This window comes from Gallinula chloropus (assembly GCF_964237585.1).
Source record: "Gallinula chloropus genome assembly, chromosome: 11".
Taxonomy (NCBI): domain Eukaryota; kingdom Metazoa; phylum Chordata; class Aves; order Gruiformes; family Rallidae; genus Gallinula; species Gallinula chloropus.
In genome coordinates this window covers 7,396,498-7,420,951 of record NC_140096.1, presented here as the reverse complement: position 1 = coordinate 7,420,951, position 24,454 = coordinate 7,396,498, and the positions used below count along the sequence as shown (strand labels likewise).

General features: G+C 52.4%; 1 protein-coding gene across 1 annotated transcript; it reads right to left on the bottom strand.

The window, feature by feature from the left end:
• Positions 1-66: 66 nt before the first annotated feature.
• On the bottom strand, positions 67-22,755 carry ZMYM3 (zinc finger MYM-type containing 3; the record flags this gene model as incomplete). Its single annotated transcript, XM_084269299.1, has 24 exons — positions 67-1,421; positions 1,794-1,911; positions 1,999-2,253; positions 3,150-3,264; positions 3,719-3,870; positions 3,992-4,160; positions 4,558-4,661; positions 5,502-5,648; positions 6,202-6,376; positions 6,534-6,649; positions 7,209-7,374; positions 7,883-7,941; positions 10,976-11,141; positions 11,565-11,737; positions 12,315-12,465; positions 12,796-12,882; positions 16,345-16,460; positions 17,019-17,169; positions 17,758-17,970; positions 18,388-18,565; positions 18,998-19,289; positions 20,091-20,163; positions 20,546-20,589; positions 21,867-22,755. 24 exons carry the CDS (start codon positions 22,753-22,755, stop codon positions 1,223-1,225), a joined length of 4,308 nt encoding a protein of 1,435 aa, XP_084125425.1. The 3' UTR covers positions 67-1,222.
• Positions 22,756-24,454: the final 1,699 nt, after the last annotated feature.

Sequence of the window (24,454 nt, the reverse complement as noted above, 5' to 3'; positions counted from 1 at the left end):
GTGGGACAGCAGCCCTGCTCTTCTGCAGTGCCCACCCTGCCTGGGGGTAGAAAAGCAGGGGCTGCCAAGTTTTTTGATCTTTATTTGAAATGAATGGTTTCCAGAGACACAGGGTTAGTCCTACCACCCTGGCATCACTACAACAAGACTGGTGAGTGGCTCACTCTCCACATGGACACAGAGAACAGATGGCCCCAGGCCAGGGCCCAGAACAATATATACAGGCTCAACAGGAGACCCATGTATAGCTCAAGAAAACCAACCAGAACACAAGGAGGGGCAGGAGGCAGCAGGAAGCAGCACAGCCAGAGGCAGGCTCGCCCCGGCAGGACACTGGCACCCTACTGCTTTGGGGGTGAGGCCAGGCAGAGCTCCTCACTTCTGCAAGCAGCTGCCTGAGCCCCCCAGCTGGAGCAGAAGGCCCCACCAATGGCACCTTACACCAGGGAGGGGTGTTATGCCAGGATGGGGGACAGTGGGGACAGAGGGGCAGTGTTAGCTCAGACTCATCTCCACCAGCTTCCTGCCAACTCAGAAACCATGACAAAATTGAGGGAGGAGGCCCCGCTGCACACAAGGGAGATATCCCCATGGTGAGGACAGGTCTTTGCCCTCATGTTCCAGCAGCACTGGCTCCCTCCACTCCCTGCAGCCAGCCTGACCAACCACCTCCCAGGCCCAGGAACAAGCCCTCCCTTGACCCAACTGCTCTGAAGCTGCCAGTGGTCATTCCCCACTGGCTTGGAAACACCATCCTGGTGCAGCAGCAGAGCTACTGATCCTGCTGTGCCCTCCCCAACCTCTTGAGGGGATGCTAAAGGGAGGAGGAGTTAAAAGCCTCTGGGCCACTGGTCCCAGTCAGCTCTCTGCCGTATTGTGCAGTTCCTGCCCTGGGGTAGGGGGAGGAAGGGGTAGTGTCAGGGCTGGGGGTACAGGGGCACAGGGCTGGGCAAGGGGAGCTGCCCCAGGGGCTCTGCCACCCCTGTGCTGCGGGAACTGGTGCCAGGGGAGACGGCTCACCCAGCAGCTGGCACAGGAGGCAGGGCCGACTGCAGGAGCCACGTACACAGGAGAGGCCTGTAACGATGAGGGGGGGTGTCCAAGTCTGGTAACGATGAAGGGACAGCACTACCACCGCACCATCCCCTCCAGTGCTGCATGGCCCCTGCCTGCAGCCCGAGGCAGGGAGACGCGATGTCAGCAGCCTCTTGGCACCTCACGCTTAGTCCATGTCATCCTCCAGGCCACTGAGCCGACTGTGCTCCTCATAGATCTCCCTCACGGCCAGGATGCGGTTCAGCATGCTCTCCAGCATGCTCCGGTCCATGGGGATGACTGAGTACCAGAGCGGGGACTCAGCAATGCACGACCGTTCAGGCTGCAGGTAGAAGACATCATTGCGGTTCCGCAGACTCTCAGGACTGTAAAGAGAGAGGAAGGTGAGCCCTGGGCTCAGAAAGCCTGGCCTGCCATCATGGCTATCAAGGGGTGCTCAAAGCTTGTCACAGCCTCTCATCCTTTGGCAGGAGTCTGCAGCTCCTCACTCAGGACCGAAGTCCCAAACCAGCCAGCACCAGCACTCATACTGCACGGTCGTGCCTGTCTGAAAGGAGGCACGGAGTGGAAGGGCCCAGAAAGAAGCATTCTCTCAACCACAGCCTATACAAGCAGTGCAGACCCCGTGCCAGGCTTCACGCTCAAGTTTGGAGAGCAACAGCCACTCCACAGGGTCCCACAAAAACTAGGAGGTGGCCCTAAAATGGCACATGCCCCTTCTCCAGAGAAAGCCTCACCATTTGGAGAGATAAAACTCATAGAACTTGACTGGGCATCGGAGTGGGTTCATCCTGTTCTCCCGCTGCTCCAGCGCCGGTACCTCATCCTCACGCTTCCGCTTTCCAGGGGTGCCATCTGCAGAGGGGGAGAGAACAGGGTCACATCTGGGACCTAATGGGGAAGGCAGGAGGAAGGAGAGAGAGATGCTTCATCAGACCCTACCTCGGCCTTTCTTCTGCTTGGCTGGAGCACAGTAGCGGATGCTCACCACCTTTGTCATGCCGCGGGCTGTAGTGCACTTGCGGGACTGGCGCACCACGTTGGTGAAGGAGAGCTGCATGTGCTCGTCTGCTGTCTGCAGCCCAAAGAACTTGGTATTGAAGAACATGAGGGTGTTGAGGAGCACGAAGGGTGAGTAAACGCCCAGCTGCTTGCACTCCCAGAGGTGCTCTTCCTCAACACGTGAGAAAACTGTGTCTGCAACGTACAAAGAACCAAGTCACATCAACAGTGGCCTTCTGGCACTCTCTACACCCTGCCCATGCAAGCTCACTGCAAAAGACTGAAGCTTCACAGCATCCCTTTTTCCACAAGGTTACTTCTCCAGACCCATCAGCAGAACCAGATGTTGACTCTGCCCAGCCATGAGCCACCTCGGAGCGCAGCCACACCACAGGCCATAACCCAAATCACTCCTAACCACTCACCCCTACTGATGGCCACAACGTCGATTCCAAGTCAATGCTCCACCACACTCAGCATGAGATGAAGGCAAAGCAGCAGGCAGGATGGACATGGCCAGCTCCTGCCTACACACACAGGCCTGGAGCTAAATGCCTGCGCCAGGGACAACAAATGTGCAGAGGCGATGCTGGATCTGTGAGCTGCTGACAAGACACAGCAGGGAAGGCAGCCCAGATCACAGCATTGTGAAAAGCCTCCACAGAGCTCTAAGCTAGTCCACTCACAAGGTAGTGGCACAGCAACCCAGTCCAACCCTTAACACAGTGCGGAAGGCTCGCCCATGTGCTGGGAACACAAAGGCCAGAGTGCCTCCTGGGTTGGTATCCTCTTTGCTGAAGGGTGAAGACATCACTGTCAAGTGTTGCAAAGATTCAAACTGTCCCAGGACACAAAGCAGCTGTACTCCACTCCCAGCTATTTTGACTCTGGGCAAGAGAAGCTGCTAAGGTGCAGACCAGGCTGGCTCTGCTCTCGGTATAGGTCAGTATGACCCCAAGACACAGTGGGACTGTGCTTCCTATGCCAAGGAAGAAGGTTGAGGCTAGGAGAGCACAATCAGAGTTGAGGTTCCAAGGCTAGAAACACAGAGCAGGTACGTGTGGTGACTAAAGGTATTCTGAGACACCTACTATTTGGTAAGATTGTGGGTTGCCAGCCACTCAGGGACTTGTTCAGCTCCTGCACGAAGGTCAGGTAGTAAAGGTCTGTAAATATATTCACCATACGATTGTTCTCGAGCAGGTACTAGAAAGGACAGAACACACAGTCAAGAGACACGGCAGCACCTGGAATGCAAACCCTCCCCAGAGAGCCCAGGGCACACACACAGCGCCCCGCTCCCTGTAAAACCAGAGCTGCAGGGCCAACTAGCACCAGCCACTTCTGAGAGCTGTGAGGAAAACCCCAGGGCACAACAAAGCTGACTTAGTGCTGAAGAAGGGACTGAGTTTGGGAAGATCTCCCAGCCCTCCTCAAGGGTGTGCAAGAAAGGTGCAAGGGTGGGGAATAGCTGCCACCCTACCCGCTGAGCTTGGGAACAAAGACTGAAGGAGGTGGGCTGTTGTTCTGGGGCACTGAAGGAGTTCAGTGAGCCTCTCTGGGTCTCCAGAAGGCAGACTAAAGGGTAAAGGCTCCTCTTACCAGATTTGGCCCCTAGGTCTGGCTGTGGAGGACTTCAGAGTAGCAAGCCCTCCCTCACCTGCTGGATGCCCAGGCAGAGGTAATAGATGCTGTCCGGTTCATAGCGCTCCCCATTGGGCCGTGTTACCTCCTTGACAAACTGGGCCAGGCCATAGTTGAGCTCAGCTGCCGTGCAGGCCAAGATGTCTTCCTTGATCCTCATAGGCTTGGCTGTGGAGACAAATACAGCAGCCTCATACAATAGCCTGCAAGGCCTGGAGCAACTTGATACCCTGGGACCCAGCTTCTGGGTGGTTTCTGCTACTCCACCCCATCCAGACAGGGCACTTACGGCCGAAGCGTAGCTCCTCTCCTTTGCTGGTCTCTCCCCCTGCATACTTGGCTTGCACCCAGGACTTCCAGGCATTCACACCGTAGGAATAGTTCAGCACTGTGCAGCTGGGCTGGCTGCTGATTGAGTCCCGGGAGCAGCTTTCAGAGAGCACCAGCCGCTTCTGCCCCTGGAGAGAGGTGTACGTGAGACTGGGCACCTACCTGGGACAAATGCAGAGTGCTTTCCACCCCTCAGACCTGCCAGCTCCTTCCCTGTGTGCCTGTGCATGTGTCAGCAGCCATCTTTCCGTGCACAGCCAAGCCAACAAGGCCCATTAGTTATGGGGACCACAGGCAGAGAAGTGGCCAGCTCACATGACCTGTGGCACTCAGAGCTCCTTCGAAAGCGACAGACAAGTGTCTTCAGTCAATGAGTGGCCCACAGGCCAGGCATGGCCTGAAGGGAGAGAGCCCAACCTCCCCAGCACACCAAAACCTCTGGCACACTTCACCTCCTGTGTCCCAGTGCAGCCTCTACTTCCAACCCAAAGAACCTCCAGGAGGCAGTACCCACGGAGAGCTCACCTTTCGGACAGTACGAGGCAGGTCCTGCTCTGTGGACACATCATCTGGTCCCACCAGCCCACAGTCAAAGAGGAAATCCACACTGGGGTTGATGTCTAGAGGGTCTGAAAGGAAACACAGGCAGAAGGACTCAGATGAGACTTACCCTGTTCCCTGTGCTGTTCCTACAGCAAGATGAAGAGGGAACACACAGCCCAACATTTCACTCTCCACCACTGCTTGGCATCAACTTCTAGCCACAGCCCAACAAAGGAAATACAACTCTGGCACATGATGCTCTGGTAGATGAGACTAAGGTTCCTTAGACTTAACCAGAGCCCCACGTTCTTCCCTCTTGACAGTTTTTCGCTGGGTCAGTTTTTAAATCTGAAGAATGTTCCTCATCCCCTTGTGCCAGGCCACCTCTGGGGACAGCCTGGCACATGCACCCCAATTCTCTGTCCTTTGCTGCTAGCATCCTGCCTTAGCACTGCAGCACTGCAGTCTCCTCCTGCAAGTCTCTGCCTCTTCTTCCACCTTCTACCTGGTAACAGACACTCAGCAATTCTGGCATCTCCCAGGACATCACATCCTGTGCAGGTCTCTCTCTTGCCTTGCTGGATCCTCCGGAATCATCATCCAGAGGTGTGCTTATGCACACCAGTGTCACCCACGGCCCTGCACTTTATGCTACCAAAATCAGCTTCTCATTCCCCCTTCTCCACAGACCTATGTTTGCAACAGGTCAGTTAGTCTAGACAAACACTCCTTCAAAAGTGGTGGTCTCCTCACCCCTGCTGCAAGCAGTCATCTGCAGTTCCTGGCCTCAGGCCTGGTCAGTCACAGGACATGGGGAGGTAAGTTCACACCGCTCTCAATGCTGCTGGCAATGGTTGGCCAAGGGCAGCGGGAGGACCCTGCTACAGCATGAGCAGCCTTGCATGCCTGCTTCACCCAGCTCTTACTCTTAGGGAAGTCAGCCTCCAGGTCCTGGCCCGGCTCATCGAGGACATTTGCCATCTTGACAGCCATAGCCAACACATCATCCCGTGCCGGTCCGAACAGATCACAGTCCTCCAGGAGACCCTCTGCACTCTGGTTACTCACCAGGTCTGCAATGCAAAAGCAGATCATAAACCCAACTTTGAAGCAAGCCTTTCGTCTGATTTCCCTGTGACAGCTGGAAAATGAAGGCAGGTTCCCCGCAGCACAGTCCTGTGCTCAGAGCAGCCCCCTGAGATCTGTGCTGCCCAGCCTTCCCTGGAAGCAAGACACTGTGTGTTTGCCCTCTGCCCAGCCACAGCCTTAGTCACCAGGGCTCACAAAACACAGCCCTTAAGTAAAAAAGACCTGTGAGGTTAGGACTGCTAGTCTTCTGACTGGGAAGCTGCTTTAGGTAAGAGCCTCAGCAGCCACATGAATAACAGTGCTACACATGTGCCTCAGGACTGGCACCCCCAAAAGGGACGGTGGCAGACACTGCTCCATGCTGTAGCTCTTCCCTCCTTGTACCTCCTCAGCAGAAGTTGAGGAGCAGCTCTTTCCCTGCTCCATTTTCAAAGGCTTTGGGGAAGATGTGATTCAGGCAGATGCTCTACTTCCAAAAGCCAGCAAACCCCATGTGCTCCCAGTGACTGAGCCAGGCCACGCCATGGCAGAACCTACCACACAGGTCTGAGGAGGCCTTGTCCAGTTCCTCAGCCTCTGCAATCATCTCGGCCATGGCCAGGATATCAGCCTCCAAGGGATTGGAGGGGATCTTCACTTTCAGCTCCTCAATGGTTTCCACAATCTTATCTGTGCTCTCCAGCGTGGTGGGCAGGAACATTGGCACAGGCACCTGTTGACAGTAGCACACCAGGCAGAAAACTGACACTCAGCCAACTGATGTAAAAGCAGAGGCAGGAGAAGACAATGAACAGAGAAGCAGAGAGGCTGCAGCACAGCAGGATTAAGACAGTAAAAGAACATAAGCAGGTAAGGAGTGTGTCACTTACCGGGACAGGCATGGAGAAAGGCACAGGTACTTTCTGGCAGTACATATGCATAGGCACAGGCACGAAGATTGGGACAGGGATTGGCAACATAATCACCTGGGGCTTCCAGTCAGCCTCTGACAAGAGCAAAAGTACATCGGTGAGCTTGCTCCCAGCAGCTCCTCCACCCAGCCCCGCTGTGTGCTGCCATGCCCCCAGCCATCCAGCACCACAGCCCTTCCAGCCACCAGCTTTTGCGACTCATGGGCAGAGCTGGAGCAGCAGCAAGCCAAACAGCCCTGCAACAAGAGAGGCCTGCCTTAGCCAGAGGTGTGACCCCTGCTCTTACGTGGCCCTGATGAAAGGTCTAGTTGCCTTGTATAACCTGGAGATCACATGCACATGCCCGAGAAAAGCTACACAGGGGCACTTGCTCAGCAGATGGCCCTTCAGACAAGCTGACAATCTCCAGAGGAACCAGACTTGTCCCAGAAGGTCATGGTGCAATGCTCTCCACATCCCTGCTTTTGCCGCTGATGGAAATGTGCTCCCTATCTCCAGCCTTGCCCTGCACTGCACCACCTCAGCACGGTGCCGCTCTGAACGGCACTTCAAGACACGTAGCCCTGGAGCAGGGGTCGTGCCACTTGCCTTTCCAAACCACCCCGTAATCCTGTGGTTCTGCTGTTTTCCTACCTGTCTGACAACCTTTGGACTTCATTTCTATCTTGCAGGAAATGCCCCGGTTCTGCATCAGCGGCTTGCACATGGCAGCTTTGTTCTTCCGAGGGGTGGCAGGAACGGGAGGGGGCGGGGGAGGCGGGGCGGCGGGAGGCACCTGGGCCGAGGTCTTTGTCGACAGCTGAGGAAATGCAGAAAGCAAGAGGTTGGGGTTCACCTAAGGCAACACCAGCCCTTCCCAACCAGGGGTACAGCTGGAGAGACTCTCAAACCACCCTCTGGAGCCTGGCAGTCCCCAACGCACCCACACACGTGGACGTTCCCATGACCAGATGTGGCCAAAGGACTGACAAGCTGCTCCTGGCAGGCAGCAAGCAAGGAGTCTGGTGCTGGCTGCTCCTGCCCCATGGGGCAGCACGGAACACAGCAGGACAGCGACTACATCCAGGCACAGGGGAGCACTGCATGAAGAGGAGCCAGTGCCACAGCAGCAGGCTCTTCTGGAGCCCATCGCTGATTCATGGGGAATGGTTATTCTCACCCCTCAAAGCAGATACACTGATGCTGCCCACCCCACCAGCTCTTAGCAGTTCCCACTACCCAGAGATCATGAAATGGTTGTATGCAATCTCTTTGAACAATGACAGATCTGTCCTCTCTCTGGGCCTCCTACCTCCAGTGGGCCTTACCATGGTAGTCTCTGCCTTCTGTGAGGAAGGGGCAGGTGGTTTTGTCTCTGAAGTCTGACCTGTAAGAGAAAGCAACAACTCTAAGTTTAAGACCTCCTGGGCCAATAGGCCCCACTGCTGGGACTGGAGGTGGCAGCAGCCAGAGAGCAGGGATAAGCTCCTCAGAAACTGCTCCTGGCCACTCCAGGAACAGTTAATGTTTCAACAATCTCTAGCCCTAGCAGCTCAGAACACACTAATAACTCCAAAATTAAGTCATTCCCATGTCCTTTTGTGATTCCTTGCAGTCCACCCCATCCCCTTTATAGCAGGTCAGGAGAAATCCCAGCCCCTTGGAGAGAGAGGAATCCAGGGCTCTACTCCCAGCTCTGCCTATTGGCTTGCTGTACCGAGCCATAGCCCTTTTCTGTGCCATCCCCCTGCTACAAACATCTTAGCAAAGTGCTTCGAGATCCCCAGGAAGAAGGTGACAGAGGTAGTAGCAGTATTAGGTGATATCCCAGAAAGCAGAGAGAGAGCTTTGCCCCAGCCCGAGGGATATAGTCTGTTCCCCTAAGGAAAGAGGGGATCACCTGCAGGTAAGAGGCATGTGTGGCAGACACTAGTCTCAGGTGGTGACAGTATCATCATGGCTTGGATGATAATTCCAGGTCATCTGCTCTGCAGAGAACCTACACCCATCTCAAAGGCTGATGAGCTAAAAGAGCCCCTTCATTTGAGTCTCCTGTGGGTCCTGGTCACCCATGCGGCTGGGAAGAAGCACGGCCTTCTACAACACTGACTGTGGGCCAAGCATGCAGGAGACACCTGCAAGGAAAGTAGCAAGTCTCAGCAGCCAAAGGGAGCGGTGGGTCCATTTGCACCTCCTACATACAGACAGGGTCTCCAGGAAAAGACGAGACTCACAAAGGGCCAATGCATGGGAATTCACACTGCAGATTTCCCCAGTCCCAAGAAACGACAGACAGCTCTGGAGCAACAACTGGAGATCCAGCAGTGTCCACTGTCTGACCACCACAGGGGTACAGGCAAGTTCCGACTGGCAGAAGCTCCCTGGCTGCAGCTGAGCGTTCAGCCATAGGATCTGGAACAGTCTCAATCGGTCCAAGAGCTCCCCCTGACTAGCCCAAAGTGGATGGGCAGCGCTAAGCGGGAGACATCAATGGCTGGAATGAGAAAAGACATGCTAGAGTGTGAGCAGTTTCTGCTGCTGCAGAATCAAAAGCAAAGATGGGTGGCCAAGGATTTAGAACTGAGGGAAATAAGGACAAGCACGTCCACAGCTATCCCACAGCTGGGGCAGCCTGGAGCTTGCGCTCAGCCGAGCGCTCACCACCGCTGATGGGCTTTCCTTTGGCTGCCCTCAGAGTCCTCTGCCTTACAGAGCACACAGAGAGGCAGCTGTGGCACAGTGAAAGGTGATGCACCACCACGTGCCGAACAGCAAAGTTCTTGGGGGGCCTCCAGAGATGTAGTGGAGGAGGGCACTCAGACTCTCGTGGTTGTTGGTGGTCAAAAAGGTACTTCTCAGTCTCGTGGTCCATGGCTCCAAGGACACAATGGCCAAATGCTGTGAAACGTGCCTCCCTCCGCAGGCAGAGCTTGCTTGCTGTGCCTGTGTCCCAAGAGCAGGGTTACTGGTCCCTCACAAGCAAGATGCCTTGCAATCAGAGGGCTGTGGAATCACTTGATAAGCTACAGGAACCAGCGAGTTAAATAAGTCTTCCTCCCCCAGGCAGCAGGACAGTCTGTGGCACAACAAAGCAGACTCCCCCTGCGCACCCTGTGCCAACAGAAACCAACTGTTGCTTATCAAGGTCACTTCAGCATGCTGCCCCTCCAGCCATCACCTCACATAGTGCGTGGCTCTTGGGAGGGTAGGTCAGGACTCCCCTGGCTGGCAGAACGTGCTGCTTCTGGCAGAGCAGCTCTGTTTTGCTGTCTGAGCAGCCCTGACATCCAGGGTTTCCCCCCAGTCTTGCCATCAGCCTACTGCTGTCAGAAGAGAAAGCAGGAAGAGTCTGGAGATGAAGGACGAGGTCTCTCATGGGAAGGTCCTTGTCTTGTTTTCCCCTCCTTGGTGCACCCTAGTCAGGGCTTTATACCTCAGGAATTCCCAGGGAGGGCAGCAAAGTCTGTGATGCAGGTATCTGTTGAGGTCTGATGCACCAAAGCCAGTCCCACCGTAAGCTGCACACATTTTAACTAGAACACACGTTACCTAGAAGATCATGGCCTGTGAAAGACCAAGCAGAATGAGACTACATGGGTGTCGAGGGCCATGCGATGTCTTGCCATTGTCACCATGGGCACCTTCCATCCTGAGGGATCCCAAAGCACTTTGCAATCTTCCATAAGCAACTGGCTCAAGTTAATGATAGGAAATGGGGCAACAGGCAGTGAAAATCTCCTCTCCAGCTGGAACTCCATGGATGCAGAATGGGGTTATCCAGGACACAGGGTTGGCAACTCCCCAAAGCTGCAGCAATCTTTGGGTAAGTGGTACAAGTCCAATCTAACATGGCAAGACAGAGTGCCTCCAGCAGCCCAGCACTCCGTCAAGATCATTCTAGGTTCAGCTCTGGCTGAGGAGAGCCCACCTGCAGCATCACCAGCACCACTTCCTGCAGCACCCTGCATTTTCCTTAAATGTTTCCCATCCAAGCACTGACCTGGCCCAATCCTGATCAGCTTATGAGATCTGAGAAGGTCACAGCTCGGAGGTGGTGTGGGGCTGCAGGTGGTTTACCACGCCAAACCACGCTGTCCCCTAACCCTGTAAATCAAGCTCTTCGCTGGCAACATGAGGATGTTAAATCCCCGAGTGTCCTCGCTAAGAGTGTGAGCTACAGGCAGCATGCTGGCACCGGCTCCTCCCGTCTGGGCCCTGTGTGTCATAGAACCATAGATGTTAGAGATGGAGAAACCCCATTCCGTCCCACTCCGTCCTTTCCTCCCCAAGGGCCAGTGCAGGATTGTTCCCTAGTGTCTCATCCAGTCCCAGGCAGGAAGCTTCCACCCCTTGCTGTTCAGTCTTCCCTGTGCCTCTCGGACTGAGCTATGATGCAGGTCCCCTCCCTCCCTCCTACTCACTGTTCAGCAGGCTCTCGGGCCCCTTCTGCGTGTCCAGGTTGGGCTGGTTCTGTTGATTGTAAAATCGCAGCAGACACTGCTGGTTGCAGAAGTGTTTGATTTGCCCCCGCCAGTGGATGGTTTCCAGCAGCTTCCCCTGACGCTTGCAGGCATGGCACCGAGCTGCCTAAAGCCCGCATCAGCAGGAGAGAAACAACGAGTAACTAACCACACCCCCTCCGAGTGCAACACAACTCTCCAGTGAAAGGTGCACATAGCAAGATGCTGTGAGCTTCCCCACAGCAGTGCCCTGCCAGTGCCAGCCGGGGACTCCAGCGGTGCGAACTTCTCACAGCAGCACTAGCCGCGGATCCAGCACTGTGAGCTTCCTCAGTGCAGTGCTCTGGCAGGATCAGCTGGGGACTCCAGCTACGCGAGCTTCCCCGTAGCAGTGTCCCGTCATTGCCAGGCAGGACTCCAGCAGTGCCAGGTTCTCCGCAGCAGTGCCAGCCAGATTCCAGCAGTGCGAACTTCCTCAGTGCAATGCCCACTTATCTGGGTGCTGTGCCCACCACAGCACTTAGCACAAGCTGCCAGTGCCAATACTGACCTTGAAGTACCAGAGCAAGTATTTGCTTTTGCAGTCTTCACTACAGAAGTCCCAGGTGCTGCCCTCCAGCTGCTCGGTGACCGCCCGCTGGCAGGTCTGAGAACAGTAGGTGCAGGTGATGCAGCACAGGCCCAGGTTCTTGGTGAAATCCTGTTTGTAAAGAAGCACACACCCTGCGGAGAAACAATAGGAGTGAAACCTTCCCAGGATGAACTGGGGGCCTCCCTGACCCAAACATGACCAGAATCCAGGTCTGCGGAGACAACAGAGCACACGCAACACACTGTAGGGAACAATCCAGCACTGGCCCCTGGGGCTGGGATAAGATGGGACCTCATGGGGACTTGCCATCTCTCACCTCCATGCTTCTAGGAAGAGTCTGACTCCAACCTCCTGTGTGCAGGAACCCAGCAGGCAGGGCAAGGCCAGGTCAGGCCAGCCCAGACGCAAGAGCGTAGAAGTGCATGATGACAGGAGGAGCGGAGCTGCCACCTGCTGTCTCCCCAGCCCCCAGAGAGAGAAAAGCTGTGAGAAAGCCCTCCCCAAGGACACAATGAATGGTAAAGATCTTGCCCTAGGGCCTGGCTGGACAGCAAGCCATCCCCACGACACTCCTCCCTTCACTGCATGGCAAGGCTCTCGCCCCAGGGCCTGGCTAAGACAAGTCTCCCCTCTGTTCCTCTCCATGCTCTCTTCTCCTCCCCCAGCATGGGCTGGCATGGGGGCCTCTCCCATGCCTTCCCCAAGTACCTTCGCTGCAGAAGTTCTTCTCCACTCCAGAGAAGCGGATCTTCTCATGCAGCAGCTTCTCCTGTTTGCAATGCTCACACTGAGACACCACCCCACGCAGTCGCTTGAAGTCCTCACAGCAGTCCTTGCAGCAGAACTGATACACCTTGTCCTGCCAAAGAGATCGCCACCAGGTCAGCCAGACTGGCAGGAGGTTCCTCCACTTCTTGAGGAAGCAAGACCAAGACTATGGGGCTGAGCCAAGTCCCCAGCACTCCTGGCATTGGGTTTGGCAGAAGTGCTTTCCTCCTGCCCTTCTGGCATCCTGCTCAACATCAGGAGCGCAGCACTCAGCGCAGAGCCTCCAGGCACATCTCTGCAGCTAAGACATTCAGAGTGCTGGTACAGAAGGAGCTCTGCTTTGAGCATGGAGAGGAGGGAGCCCTGCAGTCCTCATGAGGCTTGGCCTCCACTTCAACATACTCCAGGGGAAAGTCCTCACCTGCCAGTCTAGGATCTCTGGCTTCCCGCTGAAAAGATTGTGGCAGTAGTGGCAGTTGAGGTGGATCCCACCTTCGGGGCTGGTGCGCTGCAGGAGAGAAGAGACAGCTCATGGAGGGAGAGGCTCACAAAGGGTGGGGAGCACCCGTTTCACACTGCCACCTCCGGCCTCCTCCACTGTTCACAGCCGTCTGTCTGCCCCTGTGCTTACTGCCACTATCAGTGACTCACTGATAACGTGTCAAGCTCCTGGGGAGCAGACTGTTGAGCAATTTCACCTTGCTTCCAGTGTACTGGGTCCAGCTCTTCTCAGGAAGGCAAGCTTTCAACCTGCCACCCCTCTGAATCTGAAAAAACATTAAGAGATGGGACCTCTACTACCTCTTCAGAGAACTCCTCTGAAAGACCTTAAAACACCAGCGTGCCTGGATTCTATTTTCATGGTAATGTAACTTCTGAATTCAAAGAGCCATTCTCATCCCACCTTCCTCTGCTGGATTAAACAACCATTTAGCACTTGGTGTCTTGTCCACAAGGCCAATTATGAAGTCATGTTCCTGGTTTTCTTTCCAATAACCTCGGGTAAGCTGCTCTGGGAGTGCATTCTCCAAGCCCCAAAGTAATTTTTACGTCTTTTTTGAGTATACTTCCAATTTGTCTTATACATTGAGAATAAAGCAGACATCAGAGGAACACCCTTGCTATCCGTGCAACATTCTAGGTAGCTCTGCTGCTCTCTAGCCCCCAAATTTTCACACTCTGTTCCTCTGCTTGTACTTGCAGTAACTTGATTGACCCTTCCCTCTGTGGCTGTAAACTGAGACACTCACACTGAATGGATGGTCTGTTGTAACCCCAGGGCCTTTTCAAGATCCTTCCTTCCCCAGAACTTACGACCTGACGCCACCTGAGTAAGGTTGATCCAGGTTCTTGCACTGAACCGTGATAAAACGCACGTCATGAGGAGCCAGCCCCACCAAGCAATCTGATTGCTTTGCTTTCTATGTCTGCCCTGACCTCAGCATGAGTTAACACTTCACCAGGTTCTGTTTCATCTTCAAAACGTTATCACACGTACTTAGACTTTACTGCCAGGTGACTGATAAAGATATTGAACTCCTTGGGCTGCTGATCACCAAGAAGCTGTGTTGACATACATTCTCTGGTGATTTTCATTTGATAAATGTTTGATAAATCTGCCAGCATGACAGTTCTCAATCCAGGTTACGCATGGGTTTACTCATACATTACAATGCTGATTTACACGGCAATAAATCGTCAGGTGAAATCCCTGCTGACTTAAAAAAGGGAAGCACTTGCATCCATTCTTAAAAAGGGTAGAAAGGAGAATCCTGGGAACTACTGGCCTGTCAGCCTCACCTCTGTGCCTGGGAAGATCATGGAACAGATCCTGCTAGAAGCTATGGTAAGGTACATGAAAGACAAGGAGGTGATTTGAGATAGCCAGCGTGGTTTCATCGAGGGCAAATCTTGCCTGACCCATCTCATGGCTTTCTATGATGCAGTGACTACATCAATAGACAAGGGAAGGGCTACATATGTCATCTATCTGGACTCTGACATGGTGTCTCACAACACTCCTCTTCCTAAGTTGGAGATAAATGGATTTCATAGATGGACTGGTCAGTGGATGAGGAATTGGCTGGATGGTCACATCTGGAGGGTAGTGGTCAATGGCTCAGTGTCCAGATGGAGATCAGAGACAAGTGGTGTTCCTCAGGGGTTTGTACTGGACCAGTACTATTTAATATCTTCATCAATGACATAGTGGGATCAAGTGCACCCTTGGTGAGTTTGCAGATGACACCAAGCTGAGTGGTGCCACTGACCCACCCAAGGGATGGGATGCCATCCAGAGGGGCCTGGACAAGCCTGAGAAGTGGGCCCATGTGAATCTCATGAAGTTCAAGAAGGTGTAGTGCAAGGTCCTGTGCATGGGTCAGGGCAACCCCTGGTGCCAATACACGCTGGGCAATGAAGGGACTGAGAGCAGCCCTGAGGAGAAGGACTTGACAGCACTGGTGGATGACAAGCTAGACATGAGATGACAACGTGCACTCACAGCCCACAAACACGACTGCATCTTGGGTTCCCAAAAAGAAGTGTGACTAGCAGGTTGAGGGAAGTGATTCTTCCCCTCCACTCTGCTCCTGTGAGACTCCACCTGGAGTACTCCATCCAGTTCTGGGGCTCCCAGTACAAGGAAGACATAGAGTTGTTGAAGTATGTCCAGAGAAGGCCACGAAAATGGTTAGAGGAATAGAGCACCTCTCCTATGAAGACAGGCTGAGAGAGTTGGGGTTGTCCAGCCTAAAGAACAGACGACTCTGGGGAGACCTTACAGCAAGTTCCAGTACCTAAAGGGGGCTTATAGGAAAGATGGGGACAAATGTTTTCCTAGGGTCTATTGCTATAGGACAAGGGGTAATGGTTTCAAACCAGAAGATGGATTTAAACCAAAAGGGTAGATTTAGACTACATATAAGGATGATTTTTTTACAGTGACGGTGGTGAAACACTGGAATAAGTTGCCCAGAGAGGTGGTAGATCTCCCATCCCTGGAAAAATTCAAGATCAGGTTGGACTGGGCTCTGGGCAGTGTGATCTAGTTTAAGATCTGGTTTAAGAGTCTAATGCATTCTATGATTCTATGGCTTCATAAAACTTGAATCATAGAAGAGTGTGTTGGAAGGGACCTTTAAAGGTCACCTAGTCCAACCGCCCTGCAATAAGCAGGGACACCTTTAACTAGATCAGAGCCAACACCACTGTGATCTCAGCAAAGGATTACATCATGGATTAACTGAAACAAAGCCAAATGACACCCAACACAAAAACCACAAGAAAAAAGAATCCAAAAACCAAATGCTGCAACTGACAGTAACTACCTTTCTACTTCTAGATTCTCTAAGTTGTCTCAGCTGTCCAGGCATGTCCTGGCTTAAGTTCCACAGGTCTTCCTGACTGTTGCTTTGCTCTTTGACAACTGTACAGAACTAATATTCACAGTACAAACATTTCACATGTGCTGAAACTTAACATCAGAAGATTAAAAATCACCCATCCAGCCTTTGAGGGCTATTAAACATGAGGCATCAAAGACTGCTGGCTGTAAACTCTTAGACAATCCATCCTAGAAGATTTGTGTTCCTTGGTGACACCTGGCTTAGAGGGCAGCTTTGCCCCTTTCCAGCTAACTAGCAGGTGCCCTCTGTGCTTTGCTATCTTACATGTGCTTTTGCTGACGCTCTTGTAAGACCACTACATCCCAAACCACTCATGTAGCACAGCTCTGCACTGCGCTCCCGCTGAGCAGGACCTGGCAGACAGTCTGTCCTATCCCAGTGGAGGAGGGGGGAGATAGGGCCAAGACTGAGTTATTGGCAACTAGTCACTGAAACTCTTGTGCTCCAAGAGAGACTTCCTTGCAGACCTTCCCTGAGGAGGTTGAGGAAGGTAGAGCCTCTACTAAGTGTGGAAGCAGGAGTGAGCTCTATGTCCCAGCCCAGCATGAAGGATAATTCAGTACCTGGAATTTGGTCCAGCAGCTGGGGCTGCAGAACTGGTAGACAACCCGGTCTGTCTTGTTGTAATAGCAGGGTTCAGATAAACTCTTTCTGCAGAAGCTGCAGGGTCTAGGGGGACCTGATGAAACAGACAGGAATTGGTGAGGGCAGCAGCACAAGACGTGGGACTGGATTCTGAGGATGGCATGCAAGCTACTCACTCATCCTCAGTCTGTCAAGCTATTACTGTAAAGCAAAGGACAAGGACACTGGGACACTAAGAGCATTCCACTAGGACAGAAATTTTAAATGTGGATGGAAAGCAGAGTGGTTCAAGGAAGTGACCCTGGCACTACAGGAATTTGGACAACACAGGTTGCAATACTTGCATCAGAGACCATACCAATTCCTGGACACCCTGGTACTCCACATAATGGAAATGGCAATACCAGCACTGTAGCATACTCCAACAGCTTTCTGCATTATCCACAACACCCATGAACACTACCCCTCAGTATTAAGATTTCTACATGCTGCAAGGGTTCCTCCCTCTCCAAATCGTCCACTTGTCTCACTGGTCTCCTCCCCAAGCAAGCAACATGCCTTCTTTCCAGTCTCACCCACAAGCAATAAACAGCACCAAGGAAGGAGTTAGAATGGAGAGGTGACTTGATTCTCTGTACATAAGTGCTCTTACCAACCAAGCCTGACTGCTTCACTTTGTGGGAGGTAGTGCAGCAAATGGAGCAGAACAGGCCTGTCTTGCCACTGCGATCCACGTTGGGCAGCATGTCGAAGTTCTTGCACAGCGTCTTGCACCACATGCACGGGTAGACCCGAGTGTTCTTCTGCAAACACAGAGCAGAACAGAGCTGCCACAGGGACTATCACAGCCAATGGAACCCAACCATCACATCTCACCCCATACTGTATCCACCCCACGGCAGCTCTCCCACAGGCAATGTTTGATGCCACAGCTGGGCTCTCAGTCTGCAGGTTCAGATGGTGGTAACAAAAAAAAGGCTACCTTTGGCACCTCACCTTCTCATTTCAAGGGTGCCCTGGCAGGGATGTAGAACATGGCAATCCCATCAAGACAGTTAAGAGAACAGGCCACAGAGGAACATATCCAGCCAAGCTTTCAGGAGACAGCCACAGGAAGCCATCCCATGCTAACTGTATATACCAGTGCTGCTGAACAGTCTTACTGAGTGCCCAAGCCCTGCTTGGGTCCATGACAGGCCCCAGGCCGAACAAGTAAATTCTATTTGCCTGCTTCAAAGTTTCTCCACAGCAATCTCTTAAACGTCTTGTCAGCAATAAAAGGCCAAGGGGATTCAAGTGACCTGCTACTGCATAAAGTCCCTTGTGCTACACCATGCAAAGGAGTTTTGTGACCACAGAGACCACCTCCCTAGGCAGCTGACTCCACATACCTTCTTGTAACTGTTGAGACAGGCAGAGTTGCAGAAGCGCTTTTGCTGGCCTTCGTGGAAGAGGTATTCCAAGGGCAAGCCCTTGTTGTAGATGTAAAGCCCGCAGTTGTCACAGCAGTTGGTTTTCAGGCCCTTGGTGGCCCGGAACTTGGTAAAGCAAGCATCGCTGCAGATGCGGTGAACCACGTTCCCATTGCTGACCTCATGCTGGATCTGCAGAGATATCATAGCTGTCACCCCACCCAGACCACTATATCCCATCTGTGACATGTGTGTACCACTACTACCACAGCCCCTGGGATAACGGGGTGCTACACTAAAACTAGGTCAAGTGCCATACTGGGAGCTGGTGTGGACTCAGGCTGGCTTTCCTTGCCAGAAGTCAGCAGAGCAATTGGGACAGCAGAGGAAGCGGTGAGTTTCCCAGCAGGGAGAAGCAGAAGTCTTATTTATTCTGCTGGAGTAAGGGCTGGTTCACAGAAACAAGGAAGGACTTGGGAGTGAGCCCAAGCCAGCTCAGGCACTGAGGGAGAACCTGGCAAACACCCTGTGATGGTCCCAGGCAGGGACAAGTGATGCAGGTCAGTAGCACCACATCCTGGACAGGGGAAGGACAAAGGATTTGCTTACCTCGCCAGGTTTGTGGCAGACGCTGCAGCGGCTCGTGTCCAAGGCATCTGCAGATTGAGGTGCTGGTCTGTGCTGCTGGGCCTCGTAGAGGGAGAGGCAGACAGAGGTGCAGAACTCGTGGAAAGAGCCACCTGAACCAATCTGGGCAACCACAGATTCCTTGGTGTTCCAGATCTCCCTGGGGATCAGGTGGGGATGTGTTAGTGCAGGGAAACACTAGTGCTGCCACAAAGGGACAGGATGCCACACAGCAACACATGGGACTTTGCTAGTGTCCCGAAAGGGTGGCAAGAACTGTCTCCCAGCAGCTTCTGTCCAGGCCCAGTGGGGTGGTGCCTGAAGATGGAGCATGTGGGAGATTGTTTTGAGAGGAGGTTGGGATGTGGGGCACTGAGCCTGGGGACAGGTAAGGAAAGGCAGGAATGTGAAGGGGGTGCGGGGAGCGTGGGATATGTGGTGTGTGAAGGAAGACCTGAGGCAGGCGCTCACAGAGGGTAGGAATGATGTGGGTGGATGGGAAGCGTGAGGGTCAGAGGGATGGTAGGGCTGTGGGGTGGGCAAACGTGGCCACAGGCCCGGGGAGATGGGTGAAAGGGGAATGAACACACACTTTTTGCAGAATGTGCATATCTTCTTGCCGGGCGGTTTTTTTGAGAAGGTGGTGAGACAGGAGCTGGAGCAGAAGAGCTGAGGGAGCCCTTTACGCTGGTAGGCGGTCTGGCCCTTCTGCAGCGGGGTCCGACAGTTGGCACAGGTCATCTTGGTGACGGTGGAGCGGGCGGCTCGCTGGGCCATGTGAGTGCGCAATGACATACGCGTGGAGCGCCGGGTGCGGAAAGGAACGAAGTCCTCGTCGTTGGGATCATCCACCATGGCGTCAGAGTCTTCATCAGAGACTGGAACTGCAGAGCAGCAGAGGAAGACACACAGAAACCCATCGTTAGGAAAGTGAGGCAGGAGCCTCTGCCATGAGATACATGCTGGGGTTTTCTGGGGCCACCTTTCTGCTTTCACCCTCGACATGCTGTGTACTTGTCTGGGTGGAACGATATAGGGACCCTTGAAAGATATTCTCTTGGAACAGGAGGGGAGTCGGGAGGTCTTTAAGCAAACTGGGCTTAAGTACAATTCCTCTCTAGGAAGTCATGATTTGCCAAGATCGAGCAGAAGGCCAAAGTGTGAACACTTACAACAGAAAACCCTCCAAGAACTGGTAGACCTTAAAGGGAACAAGCTGGATCACCAGCCTCCAGCACAGGCAAGCAGGGAAGGTGCAACACACAAACACCAGGGAACGGCAGGGTGACACTCAACACCTCAAAGAGCAGAAACTTCACATACTTTTGCAGGAAAATCCCCAAAATGCAACCTTCCTTCAGACAGCCTGCTGCCATGGAGACAAAGGAAGAAAGTTCCTGGCTGTGGAGATGGAAGATGGAGTTTCTGGGAACAATCCCAGAGTCTCATCCTATTGCTTGGTGTCCACACACCACAGTAAAAATGCTGCAACTCTCACTTCAACCTAAGTGCCCTGACAAAGCCAGGCATCATCCCAGCATGAAGGGACCTGTCATGTCTAAAAGGAAAGTCTGCACAGAAGCTCCAGAGTTCCCACTGTACTCTCACTGTGATCCACCAATCCACCATGGGCTGAAGCCTGTTCTTTGGCTGAAAACAGGCACTGGCCAGCCCTAGTTACTCACTGCTCTCTGAGGAGTTCACAGTTTCAGGCCTGGCAGCTTCTGATCTTCTGGCTCGTTCACTTCTTTTCTGCTCCTAGAAGACATTCAGAAAATACTTAGGCTAGCCATCTGCTAGAACAACTGTAGATAAATATCCCAGAGCATAGTGGAGTTCAGCTTCTGGGATTGACTTTTCCAATAACTAGGCTTCCAGTAACAGATAAAACTTCATGGATACCCAACCAGAGTTAGCAAGATGGGAGAGAGGGGAAAGGAGGCTTATGAGAGTGACATTCCAGCTGGGGGTAGCAGGGACACACTGAAGCCACGTTACAGCACAGTGGCACTGTCACAGGAGATGAGCAAACTCCTTCTCAGAGGGGTAATGACACAGCCAGTGTCCCCCATGGAGTTTGACAACAGTCAGGCACCCACTACATTCCTGTAGCATATGTACTTGACTGCATTCTCCTCACCTTCTCAGCTGGCAGCTCACTTCCCTTCCCAGACAGGCCTTCTCCTGGAACAGAAGCACAGAAGATGCTTGTATCTAACAACTTGTTTTTCTCCAACAGAAAAGGACAGGTATTCTTTAAATGCTGACACCCTGTGAGTCAGTCTGCACATGAAGTTAACTGGTCCTGGCTAAGAAGCACAGTTCTAGTAGTCATCAGGCACGAGAAAGCTCCTAAACCCACCACCTATAGTTAGAGATCCAAACACACAACTTGGGAGGAGCCCTGTAAGGGGGAGACCTCCCTCCATGGGGGATGTATGCTGGTGTCGTGGTTTTAGCCCGGCTGAGAGCCGAGATCCACGCAGCTGCCTGCTCTTTAAACGAAAAGAGGAGGGGGAGAAGGGGGGGTGGTGGTGTGAGGCAAGGGAAAGGAAAAGGAAGGGGCAAATAACAACCCCAAAACCAAGAAACCAAAAGCCCTTGGGTTGGGATAAGGATAGTTTACTAGAATAGCAGAAAGATAAAATATAACAATGCTAACAGGACTTTAGAGCAAAAAATCTATGAAACTGTTGCTACACAGTGCAGTTTCACACCAAACCCACAACTCAGGCCGTGCCACCCAGAGCCGTCCCGGAACCCGACCGTCCCCAAAAACTGTGTGTCCTGGAGCCACCCCTGCTCCTCCTCCCCTCAGCCCCCCTTTAAACTGAGCATGACGGAATTGGCATGGAATACTCTCTTTGGCCAGCCTGGGTCACCTGTCCTGGCTTTGTCCCCTCCTTTCTGATGAACTGAAAAAGCCCTTGACTGCTTGACCACAACTGAAAACATCAGGGTGTTACCAGCACTGCTCTCATTCTAACTCTCAAACACAGCATTCCATCCGCTGCTACAAACGAAGTTAACTCCATCCTGACCAAAACCAGGACAGCTGGGCAATCGGCTCCAACTGCTTGTGACCAAGACTGAGCATCCTGGCCACCTTTGCCTACTGGAAGCACCTTCTCCTGGTGACCCTCAGTTCCAGCAGGCTTCAGCGATGGAGAGTGTGAGCTAAGCTGATGCACAGATGCAGCTTTATCAGGGAAGCTCCCAGCTGACACAAGCATTGAAAATCAAAGTTGAAGATATGAAAGCCACAGAAAGGGCTGGTGTGCACCAAGACAGCACCTTCTAGAGCATTATTCCCTGTAAGCAAGATGCCTTCCCCAAATCTAGCTCATCAGTAGCATTGACAGTTTCCATAGCAGGGGACAACGGGAAAGGTTGGAAGAGAAAACAGATTTCAGCGATGCACAGCAGGATGGTCTGAGCAAAGTTCTGCAGAGAGAACCTACCTGCTGGTGGTGAGGCTTCCTGTGCTTTCAGTACACTACTTTCTTTAGATGAGTTGTTCCCACTATCATTCCCTTCCTCTGCCTGGTTCTCCTCTGTGGGCTCAGGAGGCAAAGCTGTAGTGCTATTGTTCAGGCTCAGTTCTCCCTCTGCTTCCCCTGCCAGACCTTCCCTCTGCATGGGGGAGCTTTTCCTTGGTGCCTTCAACCTTGTCTTCTTTGTCTGTTTAAGATTGAGTTGTGGGGGGGGCACTGGCGGGCTTGAGGATTGTGCTGTGACTCCTTCCGAGGCTGGGGCACTGTTGAGGTCCCCAGAGTCAGGAACAGGAACAGGCGGTTGAGGCAACTCAGGGGTGTTGTCATCAGACGGAGCAGGAATAGCAGCAGCGCCATCTTCCTTTAGGTCCCCGGAATCATTTTTTGGTGCATCTTCCCCTTCTTTCCATGTTTCTGGAACGAGGGCCTCTCTAGAGAGGGCAGAGGAGTCTGCCAGTCCATCCTCCACACCCTTGGAAGGATGTGCCTTATATAGCTCATCCAGACCCTCTGTTTTTTCTAACTCCATCAAGTCAGCAGTTTTATCCAAGTCATCTAAGACCTCAGGTTTCTCCAGCATATCCAAGATGCCAGGTTTATCTAGAACAAGGTTGTTTGATTTGTTTAGTTCAGACAAGCTGTCTGCTTTTACTAGAAGGTCCAAGTCCCCACCTGCAGTCATCTGCTTGGATTGGTCCCAGTCAGGGGGCTGAAGAACTGAAACTTCTTGGTTAGAAGCTGTTTGGGAGCCCAGCAGATCTTCCCCAAACTCCATGTCAGAAGGGAGATCGCCAATAAGGGGTTTGTCAGGCAATGACAGGGGGTCCAAAGAGCCCGAAAATTCACTGGAATCCATTTAGAGGATGGCAACTGGAAATGCAAGAGACACTTGCAGGTTAATGAAAAGGACTCTTAAGACAGAACATGAGCTGCCCACTCTTCTGGGCACCCGGAGTAAACCGAGTCCCAGTCATACCGCTGGCCATACCCAGGATACCAGCAGGTCAATCGCATCTACTTGTGAGGTTACAAAACTAAAGCCAAACAGCAGCACTGGGACACAGCACTTTGGTACAGCAGCTCTTTGGGAACTCTACAGCCCCCACACCCCTCAGCAGCCTGGCAGACAGACCTGCTTATGCTAAATCCCACTGAGGGGGTATCAGAAATTACTCCAGAACCACTGCAGGAGGCTTCACACAGCTGGTCTGTGTAATACCCCCCTCCCCACCCTCCTCTCTATCTCACCAGACCCAAATAATCTGGTCTGTTCTTTCTCCTGCTCTGTTCTCATGGAGCTAACACCTCTTTTTAAAAGATCTGTTCTCTTAAACATGGAGGCAGGAAGAACTCTTTTACAGCTCTGTAACAAGATCCATGATGACAAGATCCATGAATTTTGCCAAAGGACAGATATAAAACATGTTATAGTATAACTACAGCTCAAGCATGGCCCCAAAACTGTATGAGATAATATTCAGGCACAGAACAAGTGGAAAATTTAAGTTAAAACTAGGAGGAATTCTGGAGAGTGGAAAGAAGGGAGGTGGTAGGGAGGTGATACTAAAAGGATGATACTAAAAGGACTCATAAGAACAAGTAGCAAAGTAGAGAAACGTGCAATGTGGAGTCAGGGGAAAAGGCTGGGGTGACCTTGTACAGACAGCACACTTGCATGGGAAGATGTGCTGCCAACTGCTAAATCAGAGGGACAAAGTTACATCCCAGCTCCTCATGGCTGACATTATCCTAAGACAGAAAGAGCAGGACTTGGAGATGAGGCACGTAAGCATTTACATCAGTATCAGCTACAAATTAATTATGCCCCCCCAAGAGGTAATGGTTCACAAACCTGAAGAAGGAAAGAGACAAGGAGCTGAGAGCTACAAGTGGTGAGGCAAAGACTCCAAGTAGCATCACTTCCCCAAAACAGGCTGCAAGCAGACACTCTGAGGAAGGCACTAGAATCAAAAGATGCAGCACCAACCTATGCCTCGCTCTTACAGTAATTCTAATTCTAAATCTGGCATTGTTTTAAGCCCTGAAGCAGAAGATTCAGTACTCCTGTCTGTTGGGGCCTACCATGGGCATAACTCATCTGTATTGATGAAGGAGGAAGCCTGAAATAATTTTGCTGGTGATGGCTGATTAATTCTTTCTGTCTATCCTTCCCTCTGCAAGTATAACTGAGGCTCACTCACAAATGGTTTAGTCAGAATGAAACAGGACAGGGAACATACCCAGCTTCTGAAATTCATTTAAGAAGGGGCTCAAGGAATCACACCCTACAGCTGGAGTTCACAGTCATTGCCGCCTTCTACAAAGTGGTATTTTCTGTTTCACAGTGGCAGATAAGCACCATTCCCACAACCACTAACAGAAAGCACAGACTATGTCATCTTCAGAGATGTTCAGCAAGTTTCACCATTAAAGACTGGACTCTACTGCAGAGCAGCTGGCCTAAAGAAGAACAAAGTGAAATAAAGACATCTGGAAGAAGGTGAGAACCTTCCCAAAATGATAAACACATTTTTTTCTGCTGCTGATTACAAACA